Genomic DNA, 12,261 nt, shown 5'->3' with positions numbered 1-12,261 from the left:
GATCATTTATACTGTAAACTGTTAGCCACTGTCTCCTCATGACCTCTAACCACTCTTCATTCTTTCCCCTTCCCTGCTTCCTCCCATATTGACTCAAAGGAGGAAGTCATACTGAGCAAGATTGAGTGGGAGGGCAGAATCGCTCCCTCTGAGGAAGTAATTGTTTCTGGAACTATGAAATAGAAAGACCTTTCTTTAAGTTTAAAGATAATGGCATTTTGATAATTCATCCCTGCTTGCTAACACAGCCTGACGCAGTTGCAAAGAACAAGGGCAAAATAACTATGTAACTGCTGTCTGATTACATGACTTCAGATATGTGCCATTCTCAACTGCATGGGGGAGCAGAAAACAGAGTTACAGCCCCATAAAGACTTCCTTTCTGCTCCCACCAGGAAGTCAGTTCATGTAATTTTTTTTTTCCAGTACAAATATATCTGGTTTTGGAAAGGGGATTTTACACCAAAATCAAAAGTGGATTACACATACAGTGGATAGTATTATCTACCTGACACTGCTCATCTATTCTTGCTGTAAATCTAATGAATGATTTTATGGTAACTCCCTTTTGCACACTGCCAAGCACAGATTTTCCTAAGTTCTTAAATAGGGGAGTGAAAAAATACTCAGCCTCTTTTTTCATTTTTTTTTTTAATTTGTACTTTTAGCCTTCTTTGCCAGATTTGCATTTTGTGCTTCAATTCTAGGTTCCAAAAAGTACACGACGAAACATTTAATTAGTTAGCAGACAGAAGGTACACTTACTTTTCCTGGTAAGGTCAGTTAAAAAAAAAATGTTTTAAGAATGTTCTGAGGATGTAGTACTCATCTCTGCTTTTCTAATTAATTAAGTGCCAGGTTTATCACAGTAATGCTTTCAGTTCTATGAAAGAATAAATAATGAGTCTCTACTGTGCCACATATTGTACAAACACCAAAATACCACTTCCACCTTCCTAGTTTCATTTGAAAGATCTGCCTTGAAGATGGTGAAACTCTAACATTCATGTTGCCCACTAAAAGGTGCCTCCTGACCATAGTAAAATGAAGTGAAGTACACTATAAAAACACAATCTCATCAACTTTCTCTGCTGCTCTCAGCCTCAGGTCAGTCCACATCAAAAGATTTCATGATTCTTTGGGAGTGTAAGAAAGGAAAAACCACCCTCAAAACCAAAATCAAAGTACAGTAGAAAAGAAAAATCATAGTTATCAACCTGTAATGTGTGAGCCAAACTGTACAGCTTCATAATGATTACCTGTGCTATGCTCTGAAATTAGTGTAATAAACAGGAAGTCATAAAGAAGCCTGTGGTTTGCAACACAGCCATAGTTATCTTGAAAAAAGAACCAATATGACTGTGAACCAGTGCTGATCCTCTAAAACACAGAATTCATGATGAAAAATAATGAAGAGTAAACAAAAATAATTTAAAAAAAGAAAATATAAGGTTCTAAAAAGTGGTATTTTTATCTACCTACCCTACTGCCTGAGTAGCCAAGGTTAATATACAAAACTGCAACAGTATCAATGTTTATTCCACCACATGTGTGCAGTTTCTGGCTGGGATTGAGTAATTTTCCTCCCAGCAGCCAGCGTGTGTTTTGGATTTGTGTTGAAGTGGGTGTTGATAACCCCGGGATGTTTTAACTATTGCTGAGCAGCACTCACACAGATCCAAGGCCATTTCTGTTCCTCACCCCACCGCTGCAGGCTGGGGGTGCAAAGGAGCTGGGACAGCTGGCCCCAGCCCTTGAGAGGGATATCCCACACCGTATGGCCTCATGCTCAGCACATAAAGCCAGGGAAAGGAGGAGGGTGCTCAGAGTGATGGCATTTGTCTTCCCACTGCACTGTTACATGTGGTGGAGCCATCTCAGCTTCCCTGGAGATGGCTGAACACCTGCCTGCTGATAGGACAGCGTGAGTTAATTTTTCTTTTGCTTTGCTTATGTGTGCAGCTTTTGCTTTCCCTATTAAACTGCCTTTATCTCAACCCACTTTTTCCCCTTGTGATCCTGACCTGGGGCGAGTGAACGAGAAACTGTGTGGGGCTGAGCTGTCATGACAAGAAGGTAGTTTGAACAGTGCACAAGTAAAGTGAAGGCTACCCACTCTTATGTATCAGTTAAAAGTATTTGAAGCTAAAAATTGTTTTTTGTGGAGGAACAATTAGACTGCAAGAGATGGGTACAAGTTTAAAGCTGTAGCCATTTAAAGGACAGTGAGATGATTAAACACCTGCTACAGCTAACAAAGCAGGAGCAGCAGCTAATATGCTGGTGCTTAGACATTCTGCAACTCTGGTACCATGGGACAAAGAACTAACGTAAAAATCTTGGCTAGGGTTTCAATTCAATATAGAACAAGTGTAGGGATTAATTAAAAATACAATGTTGCAATGCACCCAAAATGACAAAAAGACCACACCCCCACCAGACAGAACTGCTGTCAGCGCGTCCACTCTTGAGCCTTCAAAAGGCAGTGAGACAAAACAGAGCAGATCCCTCCAATAAATCTGATTGCTCTTCACACTCTTAAGAAATTTTATGCGGGCACAAATGTATATAAGCCTACACATCTTTGTTCTTAAATAAAAGATACTTCAGCATTCTCTTAATCTGCTACAGGAGCCTCTTTCACTCAAAATCCACAAAGAGCAATTCCCTGTGCCACAGGGAGAGCACACAACGCTGCTGGGAGCGAGCAGTGACTGATGAAGGTGACCTGTCCCCCCTCATTGCCGTGTGTGGCAGCAGACCCCCACGGATCACCTCTGATCCCCACACCTCCTGACACACCCGCGGCACCCCAGGCTAAGCTCCTCGCTGACCCAGTGCTCAGCACACACGGGCTGGCTCCCCTTGCTGACAGCTCCAACACTGAGGAGACATAAATACATCCCTGGAAAGCTGTGCCACACAGGGTAAAATGTTGGGAACTATGGAAAGAAATAGCTTCAAGCATTTCATTCTGCATCCATTTCAAAACCAGTATTTACAATTCCAATAGCCTTCCAGCAGGACACGACAGATTACCACATTGCAAACAGCTGCAGCCCCTCCTAGTTTGCAGTGAATGAGCTTGGATTTTGTCATTGCTATCCACCAGAGCAAAGAAATTGTGAGTCACCACAGTTTAGGTGATGAATAACAAGTCACTGCATTCATCTGAGTCTCTTGTCTCAGCCAGAGGAAAATGAAGACCACTAAAAGTGGGGTGAAGTCAGAAACTGGGGGTGTTTAAGCAAATCTTCTTTGATAGCCTTCTGGGATCTACATAGACTTTTTTTTCCTACTTTCCCCTCAAGAAATGTTTTAAGTTCTTAATGAGCAAATCTCCACTGGCTTCTGTGACAGTTCTCCAGAAATCTGAATTGAGCAATTAAAGGATCATGCTGTTACATTTTAAGTCACATCTTTAAAACAGAAAATATGGTGTTGTCTGGGCTATAAATTCAGTCCAGAAGAAATATTTATTTAAAAGTAATTCCTGAGGTCACAAGAAGTATTATTTTTTCTTCCAATGAAAAACTGTGGCATAATAGAAGCTGACTGTAGCTCATATTGGCATTATCAAGGTTCATGATACACATTAGACATGGTCCATGAAACACTAACCTCAAGGCAAAGTAATTTCTAATATGAATTGCTCATGCAAAGGCAATTCAGAATTGTGAAAAATAAGTCTCTCCAACCTCAATTTTCATCTTCACATTGTCAAATATTATCAAAAAGAGCATTAATGTGATGTTTCAAAACCTAGAGTTTACCGAAGAATATTTTCCTTCCTCTGCCATCTCTTTAAAAATCTTTAAATCACAAAAGTTTAAAACCTCTATTTTGAATCTAGAAGGGAGAGTCTAAAGATATTATTTATCTAGTCAAGGAAACTCTGCCTTTAGAAGTTCTGACCCCCTAAATGTGGGCAGATTTACTGGAAGTTATCAGAAATAATATGGACAATTCAAACTTTATCTGCAAAAATCCACGTGTACCTCTGTTTATTGGAATTTTAATGTATTAGGTAACCAAGTTATCAGAAAATAATTAGAACCTTCAGATGAAGGCAGCTTGTAACAAACAGGGACCAAGTCAAAAACATTCAAATGATAGGCACAAGAAAATTATTTTGGATATAATCCTGTACAGCAACACTTGAAGTTTAATTAGATTGAGCTTCTTGAAAAAATGGTCAAGGAAAATTTTACAAATGCCCTCTATAACCTAAACTGTTCCCATTGATGACAACAGCACTGTAATCAGAGTTTGTGAAAAATCCCCCCATTACAAGAGTTTCCCCACAGTACAAGAGCTTTTTATAAATAAACTGCTCTGTTCTAGTTTGTTTATCACTCTAGGAGTACATGCAGAACGCAAAGGATACATAGGCTTCAGAGGTTTCTACAGTGGACAGATTGAGATATAATACAAGAGATAAAACATGACTGGAAATTTTATCCTTTATTTGCCAGGAGTAACGACAATGTTCAAAACCAGATGTATCTGATCTTTTTTTGTTGTTTTGGTTTGTTGGGTTTTTTGGGGTTTTTTTTACTGTGCAGGTTGCCCAGTGAGTTTGTGGACTTTCCATCCTTGAAGATTTGGGCAGGCTGGTGTGCCTAGCTCTTGTCTAGCAGAGGGAATGGACTAAATAATCTCCCAAAGAGATTTCATGAAATGTATTATCAAGTATACAGTCTAAAAATATATCTCTCTTACCTCTACATGTAACAATGAAATAGAATTATAAGCATGACAAGAAACTCTGACCTTGCAATGACCTATTTAAAACAAAAACATTTAAAAACTCTATAAACAGACTAAAAAGCTTTAAGTCAGACTGTGAACTGTTTCTGCACTACTGTTTTAAAGAGCAAGATCACATTAACTGAGAGAAAGAGCTGCATTATTACCATTGCATAAAACTAGAGGTTTTGGTCCTAGGAAAGGAAGCACAAAACATAACCAGAGAATCATTTAGGTTGGAAAGGGCATTTCAGATCATCGAGGCAACCATCAACACATCACAGCCAATTCCACCACTAAACCATGTCCATATTTGTCACATCTGCACACCTTTTCAATACTTCCAGGGGTGTTGACTCTGCCACTTCTATAGGCAGCCTATTCCAATGTTGACTACTATTTCAGCACAGAAAGTTTTTCCAAGTATGCAATCTAAACTTCCCCTGGTGCAACTTGAGGCCATTTCTTCTTGTCCTGTTGCTTGCTACCTGGCAGGAGAGGCCAACCCCCACCTTGCTACAGCCTTCTTTCAGGTTTTCTCTGGGCCTTTTCTTCTCCATCCTGTACAACCCCAACTCTCTCAGTTGCTCCTCACAGGACTTGTGCTCCAGACCCTTCCCCAGCTCCATTACTCTTCCCTGGATTCTCTCCAGCCCCCCAGTGTCTTCCTTGTAGTGAGGGGCCCAAACCTGAACACAGGATTTGAGGTGTGGCCTCACCAACGCCGAGTACAGGAGGACAATCACTGTCCTGGTCCTGCTGGCCACACTACTGCTGATACAGGCCAGGATGCCTTTGACCTTCTTGGCCACCTGGCACACTGCTGCTCTTGAAAAAGGCTGAATGCCAAATCTATTACTATATTGTGCAAAATGAGCATTAAAATGTCAGAGTTGTTTATATAAATATTGAATTTGTCTCATTTTGACCATGCCCACAAACATTTTGTTTATGACTTTTAACACTTTTTAGATACTGAGTGTAAGTGAGCCAATACTTGCTTTTCAGAGGAAGCTTTTAATAAGATTGTCTGAAAAGCGAATCCTTAACAGAAAGTGACAAGGAGAAAAGAGAAGAAATTCTCTGAATATCCCATTTGGGACTGAGTGCTTATCAGAGATATAAGCTCGGGACCACAGAGGAGAAATAGGAGACACTTGACACTGATGTTTGCAATTTATTCTCATTGAAGTCCTAAAAAAGCCTTCTAAAATTCCTGAGCACCAAAGCAATGTCAAGAAAAACCAAACACTGTACATGTTTCACTGATATGATTAGCAGCAATATGTTACATTCACACAGCAGTTTCAGACCTTAGGGTGCTCCATTCTGTCTCCTTTTCAAGCCCACAATGCATTGGCTTGCTTTACTTACTAGTAGCAGTAGCAGGACAATATCAGGATTATCACAGGCACAGGCTACATGCATTGATGTCCAAAAATCCTCATCTTGATGATTTACATTCACTCCTCTGTCAATTAGAATTTCTGCAGCAAATGCATTATCATAGCGAGCACACTGGAAGAAAAACAGAGCAGATTAGGGATGGTGTTTTCCTCGGTGTACAACTAAATTTGTTACACACAATTTAAATTGGGCAGATGACACATTGTAGTTAAGCTGCTGTGTTTGTAGGGAACAACAGCTGAGGAATCTATAGAAATAATTGTGTGGAGATTTCCAGTTCCAGGTGCATGACTCACAGAATCCCCTATTTCCTTATGAAATCTGCTGAATCTACTATAAGGATGAGGCTTTTTTCCTGTTCAATACTGCCATTCCAAATCAGTGCACAGGCATCTGTGCAGGATCATGAGTAGTGGTATCTAAGTATATGTGCGCCCACACATACATATGTCCATGCATACATGAATTTCTGCCTTTTATGCAGTTCAGAGTAACATACACCCCTCTTCATACCTCACTTCTATTTCCAATCCACTAACTATACTGATTTCTGTCTGAATCTCTTTGCCAGATGAATACTCTGCACACTGAGAGTGTTATTGTGGGATGGAGGGATGCACATGTGTGTGTACATGCATGCATGTGTGCATGTTTCTATACCTTGGTCATGGTCACAATTTTGGTAGAGAAGAAGAAAAGAGCCCAGAAATTGTGTTGACCTTACTCCTCTGTCATATCTATGACTTTTTATGCATAAGGTTATGGATAATACCTTTAAAGGCAATCAGGGCACCTCAAGTTAAGATCCTGACTCTGGCCTCACATACAGTCTCAGTAACTCTTTAGAGAAGGAACCCATCTCTTTCCCCATGGGGGAGAGGTGATGGGGAGACTAATTTTAATCTGGCATGGAAGCCAGGATACAAAAGGAAGTGAGGAAGAAGGAAAATTGTGACTGGATTTTACTGTCAAGATATAGTTGAGATCTTCAGCAGAGTGCTGCAGCTGCATGTACCCCTGCATTCATAAATATAGATAACCCAGAAGATTAATATTAAATTCTATAAGGATAAAAACCAGTCCCACCCAAATGATTTCCAAATACACCAACCATTAAATTATAGAACAGAAATTAAATTCTGATGTATTTCTTTTAGCTCGTGTAACTTATCCAGCAGCTCTAGTAACAGTTTTGTTTTGTTGCATTGGTATCATTCATTGTATCAGTACAACTGAAATCGAGCTGTTCTGTGCTGAAATGTAGCAAATCAGAGGTAAGACATTTTATATTGCAGATCAGCATAATGTAACACCAACCACATTTTCAAGACATTGTTAAGAAAAAAAAAAAAAAAACACCACCAAAAAAAACCCCCAAAACCAACCAGTTCTAGAGATGACAGGTATCACTGAGCCATTTTGTGTATTAATAATAGACACAGAGCCTTTGGTGATTAGTTGCAGCTTTGATTTGTTGCTGCTCCTTGATTCTTGTTTAATAGATTTTGTGAAATAATTGTGCAAGCTCAGTTAAGGCTCCAGAATAAAACTGTGACACCCATACTTTGTTATAAGGGTAGGGGTGAGTGGCTGCCTGTGTGAATTGACCTGACACCACGTGCAGTGCACGGGCAGCTCAGGCACCTACTCACTTTTTATTGTACTTCTCCTCTCATGGAACCTAAAGTGAGTTCAGTGAATATTTCTGAAGTGCCCACAGCTTGCCTAGATTAAACCATATTGGGATACTCTCTACACAGACAAAACCAGAACCTTTATCAAGTGTCACATTTGGGTTTTTTTTTTAGAATTATATCGCATTTTGATATGAAAAAAGAAAAATGGAATTTTATAATGAATCAGATTTTAAGAATGTCAATATATATATATTTTTTTCCACCCAGTCTGACACAAAAACATTTAGTCTACAAGTGGAAAGAATAAATACCAAGCTCCCCTTTGGACCAAGCAATCTCACAGTTGTAAAACTAACACTTAAAATGGATCTGAGTGGGCTTTAAGAATATAACACAGGTGCATGTTAATTAATAGTTTCAATTCTTGCTGAAAAATAAATTTGGCTTTTCCTGTTTCCCTGTATCATGATTCTCCTCTCCTGTCTGTACTGCTCCCAAATCAGGGTCAAATCCAAATTTCATTGAATTCAGGTAGGATGAACATTCCTGTAAATGAATTATGAGTGCTTGCAAGTACCTCTGACTAAACTGAGGCAGTAGGTTACACATGGCTCTCTAATGCAAATTTCTTATTGCAAAAAGTTTTCCTTTCTTTGGAAGCATATGTGTGCCTGTGAAGCAGCAGGCACCAGTTGAGAGATGATGATTGTGACAGTGAATTTGGGCGTGATGCAGATCAAGAAACCTAAAAAGGCACAGCTCAAATGCAGATTTTATCTGCAGTTAAAAACTGTTCATCAGCTAAACTAGATAAAGCAACTTAAAATCCCTGAAGATGAATTTTTCTGTCTTTTATTTCAAAACGCCTGACACTTATGTCAAATCACCCACACTGAAGATAAAGATTGTCTCCTAGGGCTTTTGGAATGGGGTAAGATTAGGGATGCCTCTGTTTTGGGAAGCCCAAAAATAACATTTCATTTGGAGTGCATTTTTAAAGAGTGGTTGAGCATTTTTACAGCAGACAAATAGCTGGAGAAGAGAAAAGATAATTAAAATTTTCTCTCTTCCAAATCAGTACTGCACTTTCCCTTTACTTTGGCCTCTATTTCCTAAAGTCCTTGGTTAAATAGCATGGCTGTGGAGGATGGAAAACAAAGACAAATTACATAACAAAAATGCTGTATCTTGCAAGACCATGGCCACAGGTGTACTGGAGTCCAGTAATATTACAGAGGCTCTTTCTCATAAATAAATTGCTGTATTTTGCACACATACTATGAGAAATGTAATCCAACTGTTATAAAATTAAACAGTCTCCCAGACTTTTCGTTACTTTGCTCAGTTGCATTTCTTTCAGCCACAGTGTGCAGCAAAGTTGGATCCAAGTGTCTTAAAATAGTTTCAAAGAGAGCATGTCTGCAACTGAAGCATCACAGACCAGGATGATAAGATGCATGAATTATTTATGAGTTTTTCTACTGGATTCAGCAATGCCAAAATTCTACTCCTATGGTATTTTCTGTTTGCCTGTCATGTCCTTATATCTTGTTTTTACTTTCATTAGTATATACAAACTGTTTTTCTTTTATCTTCTTGTTACTTAATCTGAATTGCTATGCAAATAATGATAAATTAAATGTAGATAATGTGTTAAATATCCACACGTAGGAAACTGGTGCAAGAAAGTATCACAAAAAAAAAAGGAAAAATGCTAAGTCATGGGGTTTTTTTCATATTGGACCTGTGAACCTTTGAGACATATAATTCTGTATTTGGAATCAAGCAGTCTTTCCTTTGCTGTTTCTTGCTGCACAGATAATTTATAAATAAAACAATTCTCCTTTGTTAGCTACCATTCTACCACTATGACATGATCCATTCTTTTGTAAGCAATTTGAAAATGACCATGTATTTAAAATGAATAGCTGGACGTAATCACAGCCATGGTAGAGCTCAATACAGATTAAATAAAACTTCTAAGCCTTTCTTTTTTGGATGAAAATCTGCCACTCACTTTTCCACCTTGCTTATCGACAGTCACTAACAATAATCTTCAATCACTCTTACCAGATGGAGCAAGGAGCCTCCTGAGGAAAGAAGCATGTGAGGATCAGCACCATCCTTCAACAGTCGTAGCACTGAAATATCAAAGAAAAGAGGAACAAGAGTTAATATATCTAATATAACAGCAGTACACTTAATTCTGAACTCTTAATAGGCTGATTCTTAATAATCTCCATCAGGGGATTTAATAATACATTAAAATCTCTTATGCAACTGCAAAACTATCTTGTCAGCATTTGCCATCTCACCTGTTTTAATAGCTAAGCCTGTAAAGCAAAAGACCTTTGATAATGAACAGTAAATATCAACAGTACCAAGGACTTTTCAAGTGTACAGATGAGCATGTCAGTTTTGTACATATGAGAGGGGAGGGGAGGGCTGGAGCAAAGAGTCATGTCAAGGTCACAATCACCTTAGTTTATTTGGGAGCAAAATCACAGTTAACTGCTTTTACTTTACTTTTTAAAGATCCCATGCAATATACTGGCTTTTTCAGTAAATACTTGAAACTAGTATTCATAACTAAGAGCACTCAAAATTAATCATCATACCAAAGCTAAACAATCTGCACTCAGTTTAACCTTTCCAGTGCATTGTCAGATCACTGATGCAGCATAATCTTTAAAGCGATATTTGGAGCCACACTCTACTCTGAGTTACATGTATCAAATCCCTTTGAAATGAAAACAGGGTTATAGGTGCAGGCAAACCCACAGCCCTTCACATTGGTGCTCGCTCAAGTGTGTAAATTCAGCACTTTTCCCCATGGTCTTTATTGCCTTTACAACCTTTTCAGTCTGAATCAAAGCACTAACTCACAGTGCTCATTCCTTGAGCAGACCTGCCCAGCAGCAATGCCTGGCAGAACCTGGGGACTCCACACCAGCACTGCAACCCTGTCTTCAGCAAAACAGCATGAAAAACCCTTTTAAAAGACCTCTCTCCATGAGACTGGCTGCCAATATTATTTCCTGAGTAGGAGCACAAGTGGCTCTGTCTTCCATCATCTGGAAATCTTGAGCTTAATTCTTAGTTAAGATCTGGGATGGACTTGTGCAAGCAAAGGCAAAGAAATTTTAAGTTGTGAATGGCTTCCACTGAGATGTCTGTCCTACAGGAAGGACAGAGATTTGTCTCAAGGCTCTTCTGTGAATCTCTCAACAGTCTCATGACCACCACCTCTTTCCTTTCAATACATTTTCTGTATCTGTTTTCTTTCTCCCAAGTATATGTTGAAACTCCATTTTCACTGTACACTTAAAGTGGATGAACAATAAAAAGGGAACCATTCCTTTCTGCTCTCAGATCCACAAATCTCATACTGAAGCAAACACTTGTCCTCATCCAGAGAGGCCATTAAAAACAGAGGTTCAGTACTAGGAGCCTTTCTTTAATACCTAAATTTCTGACCAAATGTGGAGATACTCTCTCTACTTCAGGTTTAAAGTGAGTAAAGACTTATAAATCCTCCTTCCTTAAAGGGGCATGCAACTACATCTTCCTCAAGGGTTAATATTTCCAATATCCCTATGTTACGCCATTTCTTTAGTAGGGCAGAAAGTATTATTTCCATATCACAGAATATTTCTTAAGGCTCTGAAAAGAATTTCATTCTCCCAATCCCATCAGGATTCCAACTGAAGAAATTAGCACTCCAAAGTGTTCCCTTTCCTCCAGCCCCTGTTTTCCAGGGAAAAAAAAAATTTCACACATCATGTGGTGGCAGAGCAAGCACACTGTGGGTTAGTGGCAGAAGTCTTATATTGGATAGGACTGATATGAAACAGCACCCTCAGGCTGTGTTTCTGCAAGATGGGATAAGACAGGTAAGGCGTTAGCCAAAGGAGTCTGTTCCTTTCCCCCATTCACTAAGGAACTTACACACCTTTACCTCTGGCTAAATAACACCAGAAAAAATCAAATGTGGAATTTCTTGTTGAGTCACTGAGATGAACTCCATCATTTTGAGCCTTGGGATCACCAAAAGAGGCTTTAGGATAGGCTCTTCTATGTAAAGACAGAGGATGAAAACTTCTCTCTTTTGGCAGAAGGAGGACACATGGAAAGTCAGTGGGTTGGGAAACTGCATTTCTAAGAGTATTACACAAGAATTTCATCTGGAGCCTAAAATAGTAACCAAGAGACAGAAAGAAACTCTAGCTACTCAGGTATAAAAGATATGGGCAATTTTTTGGATATCTTCCTCCCTCCAACACCCAAAGACTTGGTTCTCATAGAGAAGCTGTGCAAAGTAATGACTTTTCAGATCCATTTTGCAACTCCTTGCAGTTGAAACCAAAAGAACATCAGATCATTTCTAGATCTGAGTTTGAAATCCATTAGAATTAATTGGTTTGTCTTGATTTTTTTTCCTAGCAGCAGAAATGCAGACCAAGATTAC

The 12,261-nt window shown here is 39.1% G+C and overlaps 1 protein-coding gene across 4 annotated transcripts in view; it reads right to left on the bottom strand.

Annotated features, from left to right (window-relative positions):
- MYO16 (myosin XVI) overlaps window positions 1-12,261 on the bottom strand; it is a 363,429-nt gene that overhangs the window by 234,508 nt on the left and 116,660 nt on the right. For all 4 annotated transcript variants that reach the window (XM_058044965.1, XM_058044966.1, XM_058044964.1 and 1 more), the window contains exons 3-4: window positions 9,864-9,934; window positions 6,124-6,267 (exon numbers count right to left, since the gene is read on the bottom strand). In XM_058044965.1, coding sequence (XP_057900948.1) covers window positions 6,124-6,267; window positions 9,864-9,934 — 215 coding nt within the window. The remainder of the gene's footprint in view (window positions 1-6,123; window positions 6,268-9,863; window positions 9,935-12,261) is intronic.

The sequence above is a fragment of the Melospiza georgiana genome, chromosome 2, assembly GCF_028018845.1.
Source record: "Melospiza georgiana isolate bMelGeo1 chromosome 2, bMelGeo1.pri, whole genome shotgun sequence".
In the NCBI taxonomy this organism is placed as follows: Eukaryota; Metazoa; Chordata; class Aves; order Passeriformes; family Passerellidae; genus Melospiza; species Melospiza georgiana.
This window is presented reverse-complemented; position numbering and strand designations above follow the sequence as displayed.